Here is a 25,069-nt window from a genome sequence, read left to right on the forward strand (position 1 = left end):
ATGATAATATTTTTTTAATCTTTAATCAAATATGCATGTAGCTAAAGCCTACTGTCATAGGTTAAAGTATTTTTGATTTTTAACTAAATGAATATTTTGGGGCTTCATTTCAGTAAACCAGCCCAGCTTTTTAATGCTCAAGTATTGTCAACGAAATCACGGCCATTAAAAGCACACAATACATCTGTGCTTCATTTAACAATAAAGAATAAAAGTCGTGAGGCGTAGTCTGATTTTTCTTCTTTAATGAATCCAGTGTGTTTTTACGGCGAGCGCGTCCTCCTGTACCTTTAAGAAGGCCGAGCCTGAGCTCTGCGAGGCTGCGCCGCACTTTTTCATCTACCTGCTGCCCACTTCTCTCGCGCGTCTTGATTGGTCGTCTCGAGCTGAATCCTCTTGAATGATTTCAAACCCGAGTGTTTGGACAAGAGGGAGGAGAGAGGCGGGGGGTCCACTGATAATTCCGAGGCTGCTGGGTGGAAAGGATTGAGTCGTCCGTCCACTATCACACCGCCTCACTGAAGACGCTTTTATCCGAGGAGACGGTGAAACACGTCCAAGAGGACTTTTCTTATAGGTTGCGCGTTTTACTCGAACATTCGCTGTTTTGCGCGAAATTAGGTTGAATTCACCTAAACATAAAGGAAGAAGCTGGCGGATTTCACGTTTTCCATCATGTGAATGTTGTGATGTCCAGCAGAGACTGTGCACACTGTTACGGGTCGCTGTGTTTTTGCCGACAGGACTCGGTGATCGGAAATCCCTGATAATCGATTTTATATCGCTTGTTTGTTTCTGACCGACTGTGACCACCAACTGTTGTTCCTGTGAGTATTTTTTATTTATTTTACCAGATCAGTGGTGTCATTTCTTTAAAAGCTCGGGTTGTGGAAGCATCACAGTCATATTTGTGTTGTTTATTCTTTCGGTTTTATTATCGGCCTGTTGAAGATCAGGGCATTATCGATACTTTTCAGATTTTTTCCCCCCCTTTTTGGACAATGTATTCATTTTTTAACACGATTCCGCAATTGAGGTTAGGTTAGTGAGTTTCTGAGAGTTAATTTTAAGCAGCTGCATAAACGAACTGAGACTCGCAGCCGCCACAGTCATGGCTAAAAATCCGTCCGAGGGGCCGAAGGATGACCTGAGCCAGCTGACGGACGACGAGCTGCTGCGGTGCAGCAAAGAGGAGCTGGTTAGGAAATTAAGGAGGGTTGACGGCGAGAAAATGAACTTGATGATCGAGCATGGCAACATGATGAAGGACATTAACCGGCGGCTGCAGGTGCACCTTCATGAAATCCGGAACCTGAAGGAAATCAACCAGAAGCTCCAAGATGACAACCACGAGCTCCGGGAACTCTGCTGCTTCCTGGACGACGACCGACAGAAGGGCAAGAAGCTGTCCCGGGAGTGGCAGCGTTTCGGCCGCTACACAGCCAGCGCCATGTGGAAGGAGGTGGGCACCTACATGATGAAGCTCAAGGAGCTGGAAGCCAACCAGGAGACTGTGCTGAGGGAGAACTCTGAACTGAAGGAGATCATCCTCATGCTGGATGAAGAGAGGAATGGGGCAGGGTCCCGGAGCTCCATAGATAGTCAGTCCAGCTTGACCAACCTGAACGGGGGCACCAGCACGGTCAGGGATGTTGGAGATGGGAGTAGCACGTCCAGCACAGGAAGTGCCGGTAGCCCCGATCACCACAATCACAACCACATGCACAAGCCCTCAGAGAACGGTAAGATGGGGACCACGATAAGAAGATCCATGGATGACCTATCAGCACCACATCATCACAGAAGCATCCCCAATGGACTGAATGGTGAGTACATGCACTTGTAAACACACCTGGATGCCACAGTCATCATGCACGCCCCACATTATGGGGTTTCTGTAGGGAAGTAGAGCAGTCGTCAACTAATCGGAATCTAAAAGTTCCTAAATAAAAACTTTGGTCCAATTCTTTCTTAAAACCATAGGTGTCAAACTCTGGCCCGCTGGCCAAATTTGGCCCGCAGCCTAATTACATTTGCCCCTCGAAGCCATACCAAGTTATTATTAGAGCTGGCCTACTGGTATTATACAGCTAATATATATTGTTTAGTATTAAGCTTTGCTTGTTCCATATTCAGTTTTTCAGCAAAACTTGTTTGAGTCCATAAGAAGAGATTCATTCTTAAATCTGGAGGAGATTTATTTTTCAATAAATATTAATGTTAGCCCGCGACCTTGTTCCAGTTTTGAATTTTGGCCCACTGTGTATTTGAGTTTGACACCCCTGCTTTAAACAATGGGGAATTGGCCCTTACACCTGTATTCCTGGGCTCTGCTGCTAATAGAGACACACTGTGTAGTTACTGCGCGTATGTGCTTGCTGTGGCCGCATATGCTGATCAGAATTGTTGGGATGGATTAACACCCATAGGGTCTTGGCTTAACCTCACTGTAAAGTCTTGATTGGGGTGATTATGAAACACACAGCATCTCTTAAGTGGCCTTTTCAGCCCCCACGCCAACCTGTCATTTATGTCTGCACTGATTTAGGTCACTGCACTTGTGCTTCTCAATGAAGGAGACTTATCTTAATAGCTTTCAAAAGGGGATCAAGCAGATTGATTTTTTTTTTCTCCTTGGGGTTGTTCACTGATTATCTTTGTTGTCTCTGGCTGTGGGAGAGGACTCATATCTGCTTAGGGCCCCCGTTTGAAATGCGTGGCTTGGGACCAGAAGTCAATGTCCCTGTTTTTAAGACCTAAATACATGACTGAAAGCTGCAAGTGGGGATGAAAAAGCCATGATGGAACAGGAGGACACTAAGCCTCGTTTAGCAAGCACACGGGCTCATAACCCACTGTGATCTGTTTTGTGAGAGGAATAAAGTCTGTTTCACGTGTGTGTGTTTGGGGGGGGGTTGGACCTTATTTTACCCCGATTTACAAGGACAGGGCAACCGCAGCAGAATTTAGGCTCAAAGCAAGCAGCTTCAAATCAGATCACACCGGTCACATGTTATCCATTGGACATTCCTGGAATTGTGCGCTGAGAAAACCGTGAAGGTAACATAATATAAAAGAATGGTTGCATGCACGAGGGGCTCTTAATCCGCAAACACACACGCACGTATACTCGCACAACACGCAACATTTTGGTCTGTGCTCTGCTGTTATTATGTAACATCCACATTGTGTCTGCGGCAGCTTAGCGCCTCTCTCAGCCTTTATGTGCGAGTGTGTGTGTGACATTGTGCGCCCCTGAGTCTCGGGCTCTGTGTGTTCATCACTGACAATGATGTACACATTTCTAACAATACGCTGGCATGGGAAAGGGCCGCCTCATTTGAGAGGTTTATTATCTCATTGTTAAAACCTATGCATTTGTAATGAGACTGACGCTGCGTCGTCCCAAACAACCCTGAGAATCGCAAATTATTCTTGTGCTGTAAACAGCGCGGGTCTGGTAAGTAACAGAACAGCTATTGACATTTCCTAACATGTCAGGAAAAAGCAAGGCTACTCTCATAGGAAGCTGTTATTTACACACGTTAGATTGCTTTACCCAGAAGCGTGCCGGTCGAGCAGGTGTTTCATCGCTTCCACCCCGAGTAAATAATTCTTAAAACCTTGCTCGAATAGCAGCCTGGCTACCTGTTACATGCCAGAGCGAGGCTGAGGGGAGGGTGAGTAGAACGGGCTTCTTCACCGGCACAGATTTAGTCAGTTGGCTGGTTGAAATCCGAGCGGAGTGGCCATCTTTGCGAGGTCAGATCTGGACGTGGTGTGAGGTCTGCAGAGTGGCTTTTTATTTAATGCTGTCCAAATGCCAGTGGCTCCCCTGGGCATTTAGGAGACAAGCTCGAGGATTGCTGCACAAGTGCTAAATGAACAGCATCTGTCAGCTTGCCAGACACACACACACACACACACACACACAGAAAACAAAAAGAAGAGATTTTTTTTGTGTGTCTAAAACGAACAACTTTCTTTTTTTAGCCAAGTTGCCTTAAACTTTTTAATGTCAACTATTTAAATTCGTTTTTCCATCTTGGCTGTTGCACATCTTAAAGATTTTCATCTCCTTTGAGGCAAAAGAGACAACTGGGAAGAGGGTGGGGGGAGGTAGGGGGTGCATGAAAGGGAGCCCAGCAAAGGGTCCTCAGTGGGTCTTGGTGGTGTTGGGGGAGTGGCTGAATGGCGGTAAGGGGTTGGCTGGGAAGCTTGGGAGTGAAGCCGGGACTGTTGGAGGGCACATTGTGCTCAAAGGAGGTTGGGTTGTGGAGCTATCCCGCTGTCTGCTTAATTGAATTTCTTGTGCACTCACATGGCTCACCCCCACCCCGATTCACCCCACCCTACTCCCCCTACCAACTCTTCTTCTTTTGTGGATATAAGGACAATGTGTGTGTGAGACGGGGTGTGCGCCGTTAACTGTGAGGCTCCTGTTTAGAAGTCCTAGAAGAAAAAGCATTGGGGGTTGCTTTGAGTACAGCTCAGTTTTCTAATCTAAAACAGTGACTTATATTTCCAGACTTTTAACGTTTGCATTCGCTTCTGGTGGTCTGGAACTTAGTTCCAGTCAAAGACCGCCTGAAACATGATGCTGTCACAGAGGGCTCGCTTTAGGCTCCCCTACAGTGCCGCACAGATTGCCTGAGACTCACACAGCCACACTCGGTCTCCAAACGAGTCAGGGGGAAAGGCTGTCCAGATGAACTGATTAGGATCCTCTCTGCAGTAGTGCTTCTTTGACCTTTAGACATTCTTACACATTCCACTGACCTTTTAGCTGCCAGGGATTGTAAAGAGCAGTCTGTCGCACACAACGACGTTTACGCCTGATGTCCACAGTTTCCTGACTTTTGCAAGTGCTGCTGAGCACGTTTCAGTCTATAAACTTTAGACATGACACGCTGATAGGAACCATCAGTTTACGTGTCCTTCCTTTTCTGGGAAACAAACGCCTTGATGATGAATTAACTTGACTTGCATTTGCTGCATTCTTTGCAGCACTTATCAAGACTTCCAATCTAATAATCTGCTGAAACTCTCACCTGGACAGGAAATGTTTTCTGTTTTAAAACCGCCCCAGATAATAAGGTGTAAACATGCTACTTGCATGTGTTTGCTTGTAGCTTTAATTATTTTCTACCAGTTTCCACACTACTAATGAGCCAGTTTTGATTTGATAACTCAAACTGTCCGAGCTTTGCCATGTTTAAGGCGAGAGCCACATACTTGATTTAGCACAGAGTTTAAACTGGACGCTCTTCCCATTTTTCCAGGCTTGGGACTGGGTGTAAAGCAGATGTCAAACCACCATGCAGGTGCACACGAATGATCACTATGATAGGACGTGTTATTAGAGATGGAGATGGGTTTTAGTGAAAGTTGTTACTGTGGCTACGGCCCAGCTAACCCGGAGGATCAGGTTTCTCAGACTCAGTTGAAGAAAGAGAGAAATTTACGCTGTCATCGGCATATTTTTGGCCGCTTGTAACATTTTAAGATCTATCCGCAGTATCGCAGCCCCCGCTGTGCTGTGGATTTCACTTCTCATAAATTATTCCCATTCTACAAAAAATCTTCCCTTTCATTGGCTGACACTTGTGTACCAACACAGATGAATAAAACGTGTAGTAAATAAGACTCTGATTCAGTAAATACTTTTAATTGGGCTATGCAGGTGCAGCTGGTTAATCCATTACTTTCACACAGCCTAGTGCGAGTGTTTTCTTTGTAAATGTGTGCGTGCTTGGGGCCAGTGAAATTTGGAATAAAGCCCAATCATTGGTGACAGCTGCAGAAGTATACCAAAATGCTGGTATACTTGATTATTAAAACTTTTCCCCTCCCTTTTCCCACAGGCTTGTTTTTACCAGTTTGTATTATTCTAGTCACACTGCTGCAGTGGGTGGGCTCATTTGCTATGAAAAAAAGAAGAAAATTCAGATTGGGTGAGCACCAAGCCATCCAGAGCTGACCTTTGAGCCCTACAGTCCAAAATTCAGGATGTTAGTTTGCTGTTTCACTATAAACATAAAAGTTTGCAGAGCGTTACAGGAAGGCAGAAAGCTGCAAGTATGGCTTCTGAATAAACAATGGGGACTTTGTCTTGCTAGTAGCTTAGTTAATGAGCTGGCTGGCGAGCAATTAGTAAGCTTGGATAGATTATTTTCCTTATTCAGTAAAAATGCTTGAGTGGAATAGTGTGCAAGCTTAAGAACAAAGGGGGGATAAAGTGCACATTGCAGAGAAGCCACAGTAGTGAGTGGCTGACATGTTAGCGACTGGCTCACTAGCTGACGTAGTTCGTCAGCTCTGCGATGAGTTTTCTTTCATTTATTTATTTAGAGTTTGTTACCGCCCAGTGTGTCAGCCCACTCAGCTGTGTGTGCTGCTCGCAGAAACCAGTCAGATAGGTTGGTGATTCACCAGAGATTAAGATGTGTCAAGATACTACTTTTGAATTTTGGTTTAGAGCGTCATGCAAAACACTTGTGCCGCCCGTCTTTTCTTTACGTTTTGGTTCCAGGAAACCAGATTTCTTTGTATATGTTTGTTTATTTGTTTAAAGTGATCTTGAGCAATAGTTCTCCTGGCTTTTGCTCTTTTTTCTTTTTCTTTGACATTGGCTACTTTTCGCTTCATTTGTAACTCAGTCCTTAGAGATAAACAAATAAATGTCAGGATTTAAAACTATCTGTAGCAGACGACCCGTATATGAACATCATGTTCTTAGGAAATAGAAAATGGCCCTCTACTGTTGAAGCATCACCAGAAATGGATTCATTGGAAGGGTGGCTGTCAAGACGCCATTCTTAAGGAAAGCAGGGGGAGAAAAATGCTGATGTGTTGGGTAATTACACCAAATTAGACGAGAACTGGACTGAAAATCAGTGGTGACAGGACTTGTGGAGTGATGAATCTAAACTGAGTGTATACAGAGGAAGTCAGGAGAGTGGGATAACAGTGACTGTCTACAACCATCTTCAAAACACGGAGGCTATCTCATGGTTCAGGGTGCCTTTCAGCCAGTGGTGTTGGAGTTATGAATGCAGATGAATCAGTCTATGTGGAACAGCTTCATTTTTCAGCCTCAAGAAACCTGGAGAACTATTCCTGAAGACTAAAAGAAATGACGAGAAATCTGGTCTAAGATGGTTCTTACTTTTATATACTGTATGTGCATGTATATCTATGTATGTTTGCACTCTATTCAAAACATAACAAAATGGAAAATACTAAGGAGTGGCTCAAACGTTTTCCCCAGTACTCTATATATTGAAGCGTGCCCCGATCTCCTGCAACTACTTTCCCGAGTAAAACGTTTTGTTCCTGAGAAGCTGTGCCTTAGTACAATATGTTTAGTCACTCGGCTGAGTCATCCACCAAACCAACCCACTCAGGCTGAAATTAGGTTCAAATTACTCCTAATTAACTGACTGAGAAGTCATAAAAATGCATGTTTAAACTGGGGTCTTTAGCACCTGCCGTTGCTACATGTATGTGTGCTTTAATGTATGAGGTGCCACAGTCGGTGTGAACTATTCCCCTCTCTCATGTAGCGATCTTCCTCTTTCACTCCGTTTTCATTTCCTTTTTCGTTACCCTTAGGGAGTGACATGACCTAAAAGCTCACAATAAAAGTGTAGAGCCAGCCGTCTTTGTTGGCCACCAGCGTGTGTTTGTATACTTCATCATACTAAAGAAAATTAGTCATGTCCACATTCATGTGTGACAGAAGCAGTTTTCTCTGCGTTATGATTGATCAGTTACTTTAAAAGCAAAGGATCAAGGATTATTTTCATCTCCTCACAGTAGTCCTGAACTAAAACACCCTTTATAGTCAGTTTTTATGGGGAAAATCAGTCTCTGCCTATTTTGTCTGCATTAGTTCAAAGTCTTCATACAGAAGAGTTTGTTACTTCTAAGGAAAGTTGGGTTTTTGAATGGTTCCCATGTTTTTCTTCACTATATCTCAGCCAGCGACTCTGTTTCTCTGTGTGAGCTCCTTTCTTGTTTCAAAGGAAACCGTAGGACCAGCAACACAATGGTGTTTTTCCTCTCTGCTGTCGTTTCAAGTCATTGTGTGGAAGTCTGTGTGGCAGAAAAAGGGCGTCTAAGCAGGAATAGGATGTTTCTGTCACCGATATCCTGTTTGTCCATGCTGAGATTCATGTTTCTGTGTTCCAAGACGCTGAGGTGGTTTCTTGTAACCTCTCCCCTGCTTAGTGGCGCTTTTTCTGGTAAAGATAAACACCTCCATGTTGCCTAGTCAAAACTTAGAGAGCAGCTGCTCTCTGCTGCTAAACTGAAACGGCAGTTTTGAGATCATCATAACTGCCAAAGTGAATAAAGGTTCACCACATCAAATTAAAACAAAACTATAAATCTACGTAAAATTGCCGTGGCTCGCCATTTCATAGTTTGCAAAATACCCCACAAAACATAATTAGACCCAGTGGTGACTTGGGTTGTGTCACATGTCGTGTCCCTGGAGTATAGCCAGCATCTGTGGCTTCTATTCCTCCCGCAAACTATCTGTGTGAAGCCTGCTGGGCTGATAACACAGATAATGGAGAAGAAACACAAACTCACTGATGTACGCAGGACAGGTTAAGAGAGAGAGAGCCTCAGTGGGGAAACTCTCAGCTGTTCACTGTCAATGAAAAGCCTGCCTGTCAGGACGTCCCACATTCCTGAACAAACAAAAGAGGAAGTGGGTCCCGTTCCTCTTTGTGACACAGCAGGAATGAGACTGCGCAGAGAGAGGAGCAGCAGGATGGAAAAAATCGAGGAAAGCGCGTGTCTCTAGGCCGCTTTTTGAACTTTTGCCTCCCCGTCTATTCTTACGTGACAGACTATTCCAGTCGTTGCCTCATCCCTCTCTCTGCCGATTTCTGTGAACCTGCTGTCTTATTCACTGTCCTTTCATTCCCGTCAGCGCAGCACCCGGCCGACAGAATGAGGTTACAGAGCCAGCGTGAGGCTCGCGCATACACACGGGCTGGCTCAGAGATCCAATGCGAGGCCTTTTAATAGAACAAAAAGTTTTACAACACGTCGTGATTGCTTTAATGTTCGTGTGGTCATCAGTGACACCCTGGAATCTATAAAAGTGCCGCTGATGTTGTGATTTAATATAATTAATAAAAGCACTTGGCTCTGTCGTCCTCACGCTGTGCCGCCGTTTTGCGACCGTGCCTATCTAAGAGGCTGTCCTTTTCTTCTGATCATTGGACAGCGGGCTGCTGGAGGGGCTTGGTTGCTCAGTTGCCAAGGCAACAAGCAGTGATCAGTGGGGCGAGTCGATGGCTCCCACGCCTAGCCTCAGAGTCACTGAAGCGGAGAGAGGTAAGGGGTTGGGGGGATGGGGCTTGGTTTGGGCATGGTTGGCCTCCATGGTGGTTGACCCGTGCACAATGATGCCAGCCCAGTGAGGTCAGCTCTGTCTGTGTGTGAGTTACTCGCTCACAATAGACAAGCAGGGCGTGGTTTGTGCGCTTACTCATCACCAGACCACGTTTTATGTGGGCACTGTCGTGTGAAGTTGAACAATATTTTGCGACAGCATTATACAGGTAAAACAGGTCACACTGTAACAATTAAATGTAGAATGCACTTTAAATTTCCTGACATAAACCCTTCCGAGATCATGTCCAAAATCTTTTTTCCTGCTTCTCTTCTAAAATAATGTGGCTAACTTGTCTCGAATGCAGTGCAGTTTAACTCACACCCTCATCATCCCTGGTTGGCGACCTCCTCTCGATTAAAGTCGAGGTAAGCGAAAGACGCTGTGCTCCTGGCGAGACCCTTATCGATTCACGCTTCACGTCAGATGGCACTAGATCCGATAACAAGCTGATTAGGATGCAAATGAGAGCAGCTGGACAGACCTCAATTGGTGCAATTGGCGCGGTGGCAAAAACTCGTCTGGGCCGCGCTGTAAAGTCACCATCAGCAATTTGATTTTGTCTACGCAACACCGCCAGTGACCTTCGAGAGTAGAACAGGTTGCCAAAAGTCAGCAGCTCGTAGATAGAACACTTCTTCATCAGCTCCTTTCGAGGGCCCGGGAGGAACGAGGCGTTTATCTGGATTTTCTGCCTGTCAGCTCTTCTGTTTTGGTCGCTGTGACATTGGAGTCAGCAGATGTCTTCGCCTTGCTTCAGTTTACACAGCGCTGTCACCTTACTCCAGCCTCCAGTCTTAACAGTTATAGATTGTGTTTTTGTGAGTGCTTGGGCTCTTTAAATGGGGCTTTTTCGTTTTGGAGCCAGGAGAATGAACTTTCTTCACTTCTTTGTGAAGAAGGAAAAAGAAAATTAAAGAATTATTGAAACGCTTGCTTTGTTGCTTGGATGAGAATAGCGTCACATTCCTAGTTGGATGTTCACTGGAGCACTTGTAAAATAGTGAAACTGGCCATTGGCCATCGAGATGGATGAGATGATGTGGAGGTCTGACTCTCGGCTAAAACATCTGGAATCAATCGTACAGTCTACAGCACTATTGCTCCATCCTGAGGAATTTTTTATTTTTTTTTTTAGATGGTTTCAGGTAACATTGCTTTGGTTTGCTCTGGAGGCTAATTTCCTCTTGCAGGCTGGGCTGCGTAACTTAAACATCTCTGTTGTGGTTTGGCACGACACTTGAGAAACACATTTCTCTCGGCTATTTCATGTTGGGCGCTGGAAAGAAAGTCCAATTGAAACCATTTGGTTATGCTTTAAAGTAGAGCTTTAATAGTGAAGTGGTCAAGTTGGACAATGACGCAAAGAACTGAACCACCAGGCTTATACATAAAGTCTAGGTGTGCTGGGAAATGCATGTCTGTTTTGAACTTGGATATATAAAGGGAAAAAGATCGTAAAGAGAAAGTTCAACAGATGAAAAGAAGGTAAGTCAGAACGTAGAAGGTCAGAGGTTGGCTTTGAAGCTGCAATACGCATCAAACGTCTTCCCAACACATTAAATATGTATTCATCTGTCTTTTACCACATCCCACTTCTCACCACAAATGCTCAGCGACAAATTGACAGCTGTCGACAGTCCATCAAAAAAGGTATTAAGACCACCCCACTTAACTGAGCTCGGCCTCAGATTATACAGCCTGATCAAAGTCATTATTTATTCAAACCGAGCCAAATGTAGGGCATTTGATTCCACCGTGACAATCGTAAAGAGCTTACATGAAAGCTGATAATCGGGCGAAAATGCAAGCTCACGGGAAGAAAAGGCGTTTACCTGACTAAATCGATGACTGGCAACAGAGGGAGAGTGATGCAGATGCTTTTTATCTGGCATGCGTTTGCCGTTTGTGCTGGTATTAACGGTTATGGACTAGCCGCCAGGGAAAGTCTGTGTGATTATCTGAAAATCTGGACATGTTCCTGGGTCTCCCTCCGATCCTCTTTGACTCCATCAGAGCTAGCTGTGGGTTCTGCAGATGCGCAGATAATGTCTGATTAAGCACAGGCTGCCTGGCTATGGTTGGCCACAATCATGGTTCTTAAAAGGATGTGAGACAATTTGGTTTAAAAGTGTTGCAGTGGGAAACGGAGGGGAAAGAAATCGCCCTCTCTTTTCCGTCTTTTCAAGCCTCTCTGTATAGAGACGGGTTTCGAGCTTGGTGTAAAGTTGGTAGGTGTCATATGAGGCAAATTGAGGCAGTTATTCATCTTCAGAGAGGCATCACACATCATATTTCAAATCTCTTCTAACTCACACACTGAGAGGAGATGACACTTATGACAGCCAATTATAGCCAGCCTATTTCTCCTCCCCAGCTCTGTGGCCTAGTTGGTTCTGATCTGTTCTCCTCGCCTGCTGGTTTTTGTTTTTTTCTTTCTTTTTGGGAAAGTTCAGCATCGGCACATTTTGAGTCAGACATCTGCTTGCAGGGCAAAAGAGGTTGGCTAGCACTTCATCTCGAGTGTTTCTCACAAGGCACCACAAGAACTCATCCTCATCAGGCTCTCGGTACGACTGAAACAGCGATTTCTAACCAGTGGCATAAGTGTGAGGTCCTGCTGCAATAGGAAGGGGGTATGTGGAAAGATTAACTTAGCTATTGCACCGAATGACTGAGCTAAACACATGTAAATGGTAAATGGCCTGCATTTGTATAGCGCTTTACTAGTCCCTAAGGACCCCAAAGTGCTTTACACATCCAGTCATCCACCCATTCACACACACATTCACACACTGGTGATGGCAGCTACATTGTAGCCACAGCCACCCTGGGGCGCACTGACAGAGGTGAGGCTGCCGGACACTGGCGCCACCGGGCCCTCTGACCACCACCAGTAGGCAACGGGTGAAGTGTCCCCCCCCCCCCAAGAGAGCAAAAACTAGTTATACTGGTTGAAATGGAAAAGTAATTGTCACAAAGTAAATAAATAAGTGTTTGCAAAAGTGTTCTAAAAGTACAGCTATTTAAATGATTTACTAATTTAAAAAAGAAAAATGTAAACATTAGCTAAAAATAATGAATAAACCATTGAAATGGAGTAGCTAAAATTATGAGTAAAACTTTTTTGCTAAATATATGCCTGCAACTTCAAATAAATGTTAAAAAGCTAAAAGCAAACACTAGAAATGAATGTTAGTGAAACACGGGTAGATGTCTTAAAGAAGCAATTAGCTGCTGTAGCCAAAGCTAGCAGGCTAAATCAGTGGTTGCAAGAATAGGCTAATGGTTATCGATGGCTAACTAAGGGAATGATAAGCTGAATGTTATCCAAATTCAGTTAAAGTGAGTTGAGGCTTTTACACACCAGATGCGTAAATGCCGACCGTGTAATTTCACTGGAAAAATTTGCAGAATTTATTTGATTTTAACGCGTTAAGGCCGAGCACTTTGCAGATCTGAAGGTGGGTCCTCGTGTGTCTAAACAAGAAAAGGGTTCACCCATAGTGTTATTTTACAATTTATATATTCAGTACAGGTCGCCGTTTTGAGCTGTGAATGCACATTTAGTAAGACAGTTCTCCGATCAGTCAGATCTGTTTATTCGAGCTTGGTTTGGAAAAATATTTTCCTGAGCGGTACTTCTATTATTATTTTCTGTTTATTAAAAGCCAGTCAAGAATTTGGCGTAAAAGACAACATGTTTGTCACACATAACTCATAAATTTCAGTAACTGTTTAGAAGTCTCACATAAATTTAACGATGGCTTAAAGGTTTAACTTAAAATCAAAATGTGCCTAATCTCAAAGTGTCCAAAAAAAACATCCACAAGCAAAGATGTACTAAAACTAAATATGATATAATCTTCTTGAAATTTACGGAAACGTTGCAGCTGGGATATTTTCTACGCCGTCTGTCTGAGTGGACCGGTTGACCCCACACATCCTCATATGCAGATGCCACAGCACAGAAGGACACAAAGGGCGCTTGCAGAGTGTGTCCTTCACCAAGGCCAACGCTTTAGTTTGTGATTTTCAAGCAAAGTGACTCACCAGAACTGACTTCACTACCTCACCATCAAGTCCAGTCACACTTGGCCTATTAATTTTTGCCCACAAACAAACATCTCGTATTCTAAAACCGTCCTTTTTCTTGAGGAAGCCACTCTGACCCCGTGTCTGTCTTCGCAGACACCCGTCACTATATTTGTAGACGGAGTAGCAAAAGCAGCCTTGGGGAATTTCCAGAGACATTTCGCCCTACGTTATCTCCTGTATACCCACTCCTCTTTGCTAAATCTCCTCTCAGTCTGCAAAACATGGAAGTGGATTAAACCGCTTGATGTTGTAGCTGTGCCACGGATCTCAAACGTGGCAGAGGGTTTGGAGGGGAGGGCTTCTGTTTAAAAAGGATTTGAAGAGCAGGCTCCAGTGCTATATCTCTGCCCACCACTCTTTTGAATACGTGGCATGTAGCCCTGCGTATGATAGGCGCTGAATAAACCGATGCACTCTCTTAAACCCTTTAGATGACATAGCAGTGTTAAATGACATGTGTGCTTGATGAAAGTGCCCCTCACTGGGGTGCAATAGAGTGTCCTAACAGGAAGCGGAAGAATAGCGTATGAGAGAAGGGAGGGGGCTGCTGAGGGGGAACCTCTGTAAGAACGATGCAAGGTTGAAGATCCAGGAGCAACGGAGGACACTGCAGAGCAAGCAGTGTTCCCTTTTTGCCAGTTGCTAGGATACTATACCCTTTTTATTCAGCGTTATGGGGTGTGCTTTACAACGCTTTCTCCACAGAGAGGCACCTCTTTTGCTGTGCTCATTCCTGCCATACATCTCGCTGTACATCTTGACAAATTTCTCCTGTCAGCTTTAGTTATTTTTGTTTTTGGGGGGGGAACTTCTAAACAGGTTGAATCTTGCTGCAGAGGAATGTATCTCGATGGAGGCTGGTGACTTTAAATCAGGCCTCCCTTGAGCAGGAATGTGCGCTCCGTACCTGCGGGGGCCTCCTCGTAGTCAGCACATGTGCACTGAACAATAACTGGGCATTCAGCGGAAAGAGACGAAAAGGGAGGCTGTGCCATGTGGTAGCGGTTTGAGCTCAGTTAAGCTACGTAAGGTGGAGCATTTATACAACGTGTAACAAGATGAAAGATACAGTGTAAGCACTTTCCGTGCAGAAGTTTCATTCACTGTTTGGGAGAAATGCTGGATGAGATAACACTTTCATAGAAAGCCACAAAGTAAAATAAAAGCACAGACATGCAGCTCGCGGTGCAGCAAGCGAGTGGAAAGGCTGACAGAGGAGGTTTTCAGGGAGCTCACGTCAGTGACCATCAGCTGATGAGGGGAAATCTGAGAAATTCTAAAGCTTAAGAAAAATGTGCAAGAGGGAGAGAAGATCTGAGCACATGAACGTGGAAACATGAACAGGAGAGAAAACCAAAAGCATTAAAGGCGCCTAAATAAAGAAGAGACCAAATTATTGGTGGAGCTGATGGGAAGGACGAGGGACAAAGTATAAAAGAAAGAGAGGAAATATCTCACGGCTTTAAAAGAGACAAAACAGGCTATCCACAGTAACCTTAAGTGCTTCTGCTTAAAAAAACGTCTGAAGAAGACGCACAGAAAAAGACTAAGGAGCTAGAAACATCACTACACCTGCAGCGCACTGAACAATGCACATTACTAAGTGCTGAAAAAAGGACTTGGCACTGACTTAACATACTTTCATTTTCAGAGGAGTAAATATTTCACCAGAGGAAAGCCTTTTATCTCTGCTCCACAGCTCCCACTTTATCACTGTGTTTTACATTGGAGGTACAAAGTGCAAGTTACATTCTGCCCTGCATACCTTTTGAGTCACATAAGTGATTCCTAAAGCTCTTCTACCAAGCACCGAACACAGTAAAGTTTTTTTTTGGTAAGGAATCTGATGAATCCGCTCAATTTTAATGTATTTTTTTTTTGTTGTTTTTTTCCTACAATATTAGTAATTTAGGCCGGCCCTGCTGGGTGCTGATGATTGGGATTCCACACTGTTCACTTCTTTCCCGATATCAGCCACGCTGTAGGGGACTTGGCACTTCAAGAATTGAGAAACGAAAACTTGTAACACGAGTCGACAATCAGGTGATTGCATTGATGCGCGCACACGGCAGAGGCAGGCATATTTACGTGTTATCGTAGTAAAAATGCAGATGAGTTCTTCTCATATCTGTGCTTTGCATGGATGATCCTGAGACATTTGGCTCTCTGTGTTGATAACAAAGCTGTAAAGTTAATATAACCCAAGAGGGATAAAATAGCTTTAGAAACCTTATTTTTGGGCAGCTGCTTTAAGGTGTTTTTTTTTTTGTTTCTATATATAAAATTTGCCTTGAGATTTCACACATGCAGTTTTGGGTCCTGGTGACCACTGAAACTGTAGTTGTGGCTTTCTCTCCCAATTCATCTATCTCAGGGGTCGGCAACCTGCGGCTCTTTAGTCCTTATAGTGCGGCTCCGCCTGGTTTGGGAAATAAATTAGAAGTATTTAGCTGAAGTGTATTTTATTTATGTTAGTTGGTTTTTTTTTTTTAACTTGTAGTTCTAAATGGGAAGATTATTGTGACATTGAAATATAAAAATAAAATTTCATCGCTCAAAATAAGCGTCACACTCGCGGAAGCCGGTGTACCCGCCGAAACGCCGTGCATTTATCGAGACTTCCAACCCAGCTGTCAGCAGCTGTTCTCCACCGTGAACTATGTTAAAAACAAACACCGCTCACGCCTCACAGATGGCAGCTTACAGTCCTGCGTAAAGATGAAAGCCCTGATTTGCAGACGCTGTGCGCAGAGGTTCAGGAGCAGAAGTCCCGTTGTAAACATATCACGGCAGACCCGACGATGTTTCCATGAACACGCTTTTCAGCATCTCTTTATTGACCACTTTTCACACACGGTTGCTGTACGCATACAGCCGGCTGTATTTTTCAGCTCACAGCCCGACACACACCAACAACAGCATAGAGAGCACAGACGTTAAGGCGGCGAGGCGTGATTGCGGGTGCCGCTCAGGTGCGTCCCCTCCCCTGCAGCGGTGCTGCGACCGCACCCGACCACACACATTAACCTGGTAAAATACTCATTTTTCAGCAGCATCGTGCTTTTTTTTTTTCCCAATTATTTTTTTTTAAAAGTCAGGTCAAGGCTCCAAAAGCCCAAAGGCGATATGAGGGTGGTGGCTCCCAACAGTTTTTGTTTGCTACATGGATCATTTTAGTTCAGCTTTCCTTTGGTTATATTTCTTTAAGAGTTCAAAATGTGTTAATTACATAAATAAAATGTAATTTTCTCTGTAGCACTTCATGGATTTCATAAGCAACACACCTTAGTTGCTCACACAAAGCATAAAGGTAAAAAACAATATATACAGTGTTATCTTATTTTAGATGTCAAAAAGTATTTGCGGCTCAGTGTTTTCGTTTGCGTGGAAACCGGCTCCAAATGGCTCTTTGGGTCTTAAAGGTTGCAGACCCCTGAGCTAGCACCTTCAAAATAACTGCCCGGATAGCTGCCTGGAGGCATTAGCAAGATTAGCTCCCTAATGCTCACTAACCAGTCATTGGAGGCCAGTGTCCCACCGCACAGCTTGTCAGGGTTTGACAGCACTTTGTGAGTGGCGTTACCCTCGGTCTCAGCGATGATTGGCTTATTAAAAGTGCTCCCACGACGCTGATTTGAATGATTGATGCTTTTTAAAGGGCTGGCTTGTACACTCCCCTTTTCACATTCCAGCCTTTAGCGTAATCCACCAAATGCAACGCTATGCAAATCTCTTTTGTAGCCAGGCTTTCATAAACTTGCATATCGCCATCAGTGTGTTTCACAACTGATCCAGCTTGGAGCGGATCCAACTTCTTAACTGCTCTGTCACCATCAGACGTCTCCGTGGTGGTCTGAAGTTCGCTTATTTACATGTTTTTTATAATGTGAATTATGGCTTTCACTGTAAAATATGGAATGTGAACTTGTGATTGCTGCAAGGCCGCAGATGTTAATGGCTCTCGGGTGGGGCCTCTTTGACTCTTTACATTTCTGTGGGAAGTCAATAAGAATGGCGTGCTGACAGGAACTTGGATGAAAGGTGCAGTGAGTGCAGTCTATTGTTGTTACGCTGTTTAAAAAACAAACAGGTGAGTAACGTAACTCTGTGTCTGTGAAGATGCCTTTTTGCTGAGCTGCCTCGTGGGATTCCACATGCGGAAAGAAAAATGTGACAGAAGAGGTCATATTCCACCAGGTGGGAAGGCAAATCGGCCGCTTTGCCTTAATGTCGTCATTTTAATTTCCGTGCTGTGTGAGAGCGTTGAGAATTTTATGCACGGATTCGTTTTTTTTCCACTAGGTTGGCAAGGAAACATTAGAAATGTACGTTAAACTAACTTTTAAACTGGTGAAGACACAGCAGCTGACATCAGTTTGTCAGCCTGCAGCGGTTTAAGTTTTCATTTTTGCGCGTCTTTTTGGTCTCTGTGCGGACACCTCATGGACTGAACACCATCCCATCCATCCCGTCCTGTGCAGCATTGCTTGAAGCTTTCCCGACGCACACTCTGAAGTGAAAGGCCAGGCTGTCACAGGGCTGACACAGACAAGAAGGCCAAGACGCTCACAGCCTGCGTGTTTTTAAACTGAGAGGAAATCTGAAGACGCAGAGCATGAGAACAAAGGAAGAAGAGGGGGGGAAAAAATCTCCCAACAGGAGAAGCTTCCTCTCGCTGAACACGTTGGATTAAGTGGAATTTTTAAACGGAGACAGACATGAGAATATTGTCAAGGACAAAAAAAAGCTAACATATGTTCCTGTTTGCTAATCTGGAGCTTTTACAGTAAGATGATTAGAGGTTTGAAAAGCCTCCATTTAAAAATGAAACACAAAAACGCTGAGGGCTGAGTCCAGTTAGAAAGATTTACCTCCCGCTTATGTTTTGGAACTCCTATATACTCTGTTCATCTGTAAGTGTGTGCAAATTTGTTTGCCCCCAGCCTGATCCTCCGTTTTCCTTTTGACACACTAACGTTTTTCCCAACTGGATTCTGTTGGAGATTTACTGCTCACCACCCTCTGTTTTTACTGTAGGCCTGTTAGTACAATCAGTGGAGTCAGAGACCACCTGGTGACCGCTGTCTTGTTCTGATCTGTGTCACTCACTGCTAATCTGAGCTGACACGGCGACTCCCAGAGGACAGCTGGCTCCGCAAACGACAATGGAGGCCAAGCAGTGCGTGACCCAACCGTGCTCGCCGAGATAAAGTTAGCCCCGCTTTTGTTCTTGACTGGTGTCTGGTGCCTTTTGCCTCCCCAGTAGTTCAAACCTTCTGCTTAACAGCGGCGGCCAATCAGGAGAAGAACGGCTAATGGGCTTAATGGGAGAGTTTGCTCCAGATAGCCGATGAACTCGCTGATCAACGTAGCTCGATTTTGTCAACTGAAGTAGGTCGACCGTTCGGTGTGGAGGTGACGCTTCTGTTTAAGCCTGTAAAGTTGTTACTTTTGGACAAGCTGAAATAGTTTTTGCATGAAGTTTCTGGAGACGTTTTGAGGCATTCGTGAAATAAAAATCCAATCCTGGTCGTTAAAATTATTATCCCAGTCCAGTGCATATTTCACTCAACCACCTTCTAAAGTTCAGCGGCTTCAGCAGCCAGCGGCAGCTCCTGCCACACTTATAACTTCCCAGTGAAAAATGGTCCCCTCACATTTTTTTTTTCTTCTTCTACATTTTATTTATGACAGCCAGACCCCAAAAAAACATCTTCAAAGATTGCATCTGTCAGATTGACATAAAACGGGCTTCAGATCCTGCCCCCATCAGAGGCTTCAAACCAAACAGCCTGTGTAACCACCCCGCTGTGCGAACGATAGCCATGCATCACGCAGAGAGAAAGTGTGACTTGACGACCAGACGATGGGGTGCCAGGGAGGTCTTGTATAATAAAATTACCAACTGATGAGTTTCCATTAAGCTTTATGAGGCATTTATGTGTGTGTGTCTGTATGTGTGTCTTTTACTGTAGGCTGATTCAAGGCAGGTTAACCATCTGGCCATAAACCTCTACTCTTACTCGCTAATGGAATTTTTTCCTGGGATTCTGAACTCATGCGTGTATGTGTGCGCGTGAACAAGCTACACTAATAAACCTAATGACTGTAAAGTCAGAGGCAGGGTTTAGGCCTATTAAAAGCATGGAGCGCTTCACTGCTACACTGGCACTTATGGAATTGGGACCCTTGTGATGTACCACCGCATGGTGTGTGCGATGGGATTTTAAACTCTCCCTATATGCTGGGTTACAGTTATCTATAATGCTTTAATCCACTCCATTATCCGATTGAATCTAAAGCTCTAAATTTTAGGGTCGGCCGACACGGGTGGCGGCACCGGCGGTCGGCTGGAAGTAGAGTTAATGTTTGCAACGGCACTGCTTCCACGAAGCCGTTCATTAGCTTCATTAGTTAAGTGTTTACTCGTATAATTAATCACCCTCACATGATTGGAGCTGCTTACTTTATTGATTGGGCTTCTTTACAAAGTATTTAAACCTCTGCCAGTACAGAGCGCCGCTCGGGTATTTGTCACCACGGGCTCCATTTCTCTTTAACTTTTTCATTTTAGCGTTGAAACAAATCGTTATTGGCATATTGGAATAATATGAAAGCAGTTGTTCTCAACCGGGGGGGGGGTCCGCACTCAATTTATGAGAGAGAGAAAAGGAGCAAATTTCAGTGTTCGCTCAATTCGGCACAGGGATTTTACTAAAGATGCCACTGAAGCAGAGCTATGAAGAGACTAGTGGTCCATCTTGAAGGACACTGGCTCTAGATCAGTTTTAGCTGCACACATTTGGACTGATCAGGCACCTCAGGAAAGCTTAGCAGGCCTGGGCGAGGCCTCAGTGCTGCCCTGCTCTCTCAGGCCTGCCACGTGACCAAAATAACCAGGAGTGGAGCCTAATGTGTGCTTGTCACAACTCGTAATACTTTCTTCCTCAAAGGTCGCCGGCATTTACGCTCACTTGACTCCTCTTCTCCCTCAGGTTTCACACCTTTGACTTTATCTTTCATGCACTTAAATATTAGATGAAGAAGTCTTTTGTTTGTATCCATCTGGAACAGCTAGGTGTCATCTTGCCATCAAAGGGAAAAGGAGGACTTGTTCGCTTCGATTAAATTGTTACTTTGCTGCAGGAACCTCACGTCGGGGAGAGGTTAAACACATCCTGTGTCTGCAAATGTGTTTATTAGCAGCGCGCCCCTGTTTGGACTTGTTATGAACGCTTCTCCTGCAGAAAAGGATGCAGACGTTTCAAAGCTAGACAGACTGGCCAGTTTTACTTGGAGCTAAAAACAACAAAATTGAGGGGATAATATCAGTGGCGTGGATAATGATTCCTGGCTTGTGTTGTTTTCCTCTGTAGTGGAGACTTCAGTCCAGCCAGCTCTAACCATTCATAATGGAGGCTATAATAGAATTCCCTTTGTTATTATGCCTGTTTCTGTCCTGCCTGCACAGTGTCTCCTGTCTCCCTACTGTACGCCTTGCTGTCATTCTCCTGTTTCCTTTCTAATGGCCCTCTTTCCTGACGACTGCAGAGTATAAGTGCTGTCGCCTTCGCTTAGCTTCACCGTTTCTCAAATCACTGTTATGGGAGCGAACTCAGATCCAGCATCAATCCAATTTTAAGCTGTGGTTTGGATGAGATACTGTCTATCTGAACAGCTCTTACATAAGACCTTTTTTCTCTTTGTGGCAGTAACTGTGCCAATAGCCCCTTTTGGTACATCTCCAGATGACTCCAGCGCATGGACAGGCTTTTATGTTCGTTTGTGAGAATTGTCCTCATGCTGTTACAAAACTCTCGACTAGTTGTGCAATTAGAAATGGAGCCCGACTGATGTAGGATGTTTAAGACCGATATCGATACATGCCTAAAAAAGTATGCGTTTAAAAATAATTTAGTTTTTTCATCGCAGGAAGTCATGGATGACTTTGATGCCGTCAGTGACTACTCGAATCAGCTGGTTGATGTTTGCGGTGTTGCGAGCTCACTTTGCAGAGCGTCCTCTGGTGAACAAACGATGCAACGTTAACACTCATAGAAAGTTTGAGTGGTGTTTCCCCGTCTCTGATATCGACTGATAGGACCCATATATTGGTCGAAAACTTTTTCTGACCAGACGCTAAACCGTAAGCGTTGGACAAACTTTCTTGCTTCTTTCTGTCCTTGCACCGGCAGCAGTGAGAGCTGCACCTATACGACTCTGCATTAAGTTAACTTACCCCTTCTTACTTTTATTCTTATGCAAAGTCATTTTCGGGATTTCCTACATGTTGTCACATGTAATTCTTTGTTTTGAGATGTAGTCGACATAAATACCGTCCATGTCGACACATAGCAAGACAGATGTTGTCGGCTCATAGATTAAATAGCGCAGTCACAAGCTGAATCTTGCCCTCATTTTTTTTTCCCGTTTGTTTTCTCCGATTTACATTGCAGTGAAATCACTGGCGGTTGATATTGGCATCAACAGTAATGAAACCTCCGCATGATGTCACTGGAAATGTTATTTTCACAGGATTGGAAGAAAAAGCCCCGCTTTGCGGATTGCATCAGAACCCACACGGGAGATGGGATTTTCAGAGGCCGATAATAAAGGGGTTTCAGTGTTGAACGTCCCCTGTATTTACCATCTAACTGCTCGCTCTTAGACTCTGCTTACATAAGCACAACCTTTGCCAGCTCAGCAGTCAGTCAGACAGGCTTTTAAAAGAATGCAGATTTATGCAAATGAGGCTGCTATTGGGTTTGCGGTGCTGAAACCGTGGTAACGGGAGAGGAATGAGGTTAAATAGGGCCGTGGGCTCTGGGGGGACGTTCTCTACCCACAATGCCCTCTGGTGTTTGTTTACACACTGCGGTGGGTTGTGGGTTGTGCGAGGTAAAGCCAGCCATCTCTTAAGCCTCTTCTGCAAAGCCTTCCGTGGGCACTGTGGGGTTTCACGTTGATGACATCCACATGTTTACAGGCAACATATCTTTGAATCTGTCGTCCAGACTCACGTGTTAAATTGTTGTTTTCGCTGACATTTCCAAAAATGTTCTTTTTATTATTATTTTTTCATTTTATTTTGTTGGCTAAAACATGATTTAACTCAACAAGTAAATATTCATAAAGCACTCCTAATCCCCCGAACAAATCATCCCATCTAAATGGCTGCATTGTACTGGAATGTATTCAGACAAAGGGGATTGTGCAGTTTTGTGTGCTGTTATTTAAAATAAATACACAGAAATGCACTAATTCCACCATCGTCATCTTCTGCGCCAGCAGAAAATGGTTGCTGATCTAGAGGAAGGACGCGTCCCGTCCCCGAGTCAGTCAAGAGTTATGACCCTTGACCTTCATTGTCGAGGGCCTTGAGTGCTGCCGAGCGTGAGATATCGGTAAAGCCTTTTTTGGTCCTTGGAATCAGCATAGACTGAACAGAATATATGGCTCACCCCTGAAAGCTTTAGCGAGCCCTTGACAGCTTCTTAAATTAGTACTGGAGCGCTTTTAATGTCCATTTATCTTGTAGTTTGGCTCCTGACCTTGATCGGCCAGTAAACCAAGGAGTAAAGGATGATTTTAAAAAGGTTTATCTGCTAAATAACAGAACTTACGCGCTGTGCAGGAGTAGGCTGAAGGGTTTCGGGACGGCAGTGTGAAGGCAAACAATAGCTACCAGCTAATCCATCTACAAAATGTCACTAATCTTTTTCTGTTTTGTCTCGCAGTGAATAGCCATCACACACACACGGACAGTAAGGGTGCGGACTAAATTAAGCCCACAGCTTTGATTTCACAGGATTGAACTCAACTAGCTGCCTGATTGCCTTTCTTTTAGCCTAATCAAAAGATTAAGAGCATGGGGCAGTAGTCTGAGAAGTGGCCTAGTACTGTAGAGCACTTAAGCAATGCAAGCGCTAAACCATATGTATTGATTTTTGACAGCCTTGCTAGCAGTCACCCTGGAGATCTCCCATAAAAAAAACATACAAAAATGTCTGTGCGTTAATGTGTGGCCTCATACCGTGTACGTAATCAGTGACGCACACGGATATCACACGTACTGTATTGCAGCCGTATTTTCAGCCCGACGCCCGTAGGTGCAGACGTGCAAAGGCATCCGCTGACCCTGCAAGGGTGGTGATGACGAGCTGAGGAGACAGCGGAGGGAGGCATCACTTTGTCGGGCAGGATGTGCGATGGGAACAAGGCGTGCGTCAGCGTCGCTGTCTGTTGGAGTACCTATAAATAAATCGGGCTTCTCTCCCTCTTTCTCTGCCACCGTCGAAGCAGACAGAGCGATCGATCGTTGGACGTCAGAGAATTAGTTTTCAATTTCCACTCAATGGAAGCGAATAACCTCTGACATTATGAAGAGCCCCAGCTGACCTGTGCGTAACTGTGAATGTCTGAAATTGTCATGATTAGATGCATAACAGGATATGATTACCGTGGGGAATTGGACAAAGTCGATAGGGATTCGATGCCAGCATCCGTTTGTTTATCCAGACAGATTGATCTGCGTTGGAAAATATGAGGCCAGACGAGGATGCAAGAAGCAGGAAACAAGTGGAAAGCCTATGTTGTAATGTGTTTAGACTTCTGGACTGAGAGAACCTTTCCAACTGACAGAGGCCTGTTAGTGTACTTGAAGAGCAGTTTGGGTGTCCCACTGCTTTTCTCTCCAAACTTGTTTTTAACAAGGTTCGGAGGGCCGGCCTTTCCATATGTTTTTATTTATTTGTGAGTTTTGTCCTTCTTTTAACACACAAATATTTTTATGTTTTACTTTGAAAACCTTGATTTTGAAAGTTTTGGTCTTTATTTTGAAATCAGAGAAAAGGGGACGCTGTATTCTGCTGTGATTCGGTGCTTTCACTTTTAGGCATGTGACTTTTTAAAAATTTTTATGTTGTTTTTCTGTCAGGATGGGACACTGAACCAAACTCCATCTTCCATAGGAAGAAAACTGTCCAGAAAACGGCGTGTAAACCAAATATTAACCTTGTAATTGCCGATTTAATTTACTGATGGTCAGATTCATTTCTCTCTTCACAAGTCCTGAAAGTTAATGCTTAGCAGAGAGGAAGACCTGCTGTTACTCTTAAACTGAGAACACAAAGCTTGTTTATTCAGTATTTTTATTGTGGTCAAGGTCCAAGGTGCACTTTACATCCATTCAACTGTCTACTTTCCACTGCATGCCCGCACAATGCTTCGTAAGGCCACGTTATTCATGTGATACACCAAAGTGCGTGAAATATTTATGCCACCCAAAACTCCCCGAGGCAAAAACCTCCTCTAGTAGTTTCTCTCTGCGCTGAAGCCGCGCTGAGCTGTTGGTGTTTGGTTTTGTTTCCAACTGATAAGCAGCAAATGATTAAAGAGCCGATCTCACCTGGTCAGTGTTTAAGCTGTCGACGCGCACGAGCCTTCCCTCTGGAGCTCGTTTGACAATTTTAACTTTCACGCTAGTCACTCGGCAGGGGTCGTCTCCCCTCGAGCGTAAAGCAACGCTGCACTGTTGTCACACGCGAAGACACACTTTCA

The 25,069-nt window shown here is 44.4% G+C and overlaps 1 protein-coding gene across 5 annotated transcripts in view; it reads left to right on the forward strand.

Annotated features, from left to right (window-relative positions):
- Positions 1-344: 344 nt before the first annotated feature.
- ccdc85cb (coiled-coil domain containing 85C, b) overlaps positions 345-25,069 on the forward strand; it is a 47,450-nt gene continuing 22,725 nt past the window's right edge. For 2 of the 5 annotated variants that reach the window (XM_026194064.1, XM_026194065.1), the window contains exon 1: positions 345-1,826. In XM_026194064.1, the coding sequence (XP_026049849.1) occupies positions 1,112-1,826 (715 nt within the window). In that variant the 5' untranslated portion in view covers positions 345-1,111. The remainder of the gene's footprint in view (positions 1,827-25,069) is intronic. The other 3 variants (XM_026194066.1, XM_026194067.1, XM_026194068.1) reach the window with 2 other exon arrangements.

This window comes from Astatotilapia calliptera, chromosome 15 (genome assembly GCF_900246225.1).
Source record: "Astatotilapia calliptera chromosome 15, fAstCal1.2, whole genome shotgun sequence".
Classification (NCBI taxonomy): domain Eukaryota; kingdom Metazoa; phylum Chordata; class Actinopteri; order Cichliformes; family Cichlidae; genus Astatotilapia; species Astatotilapia calliptera.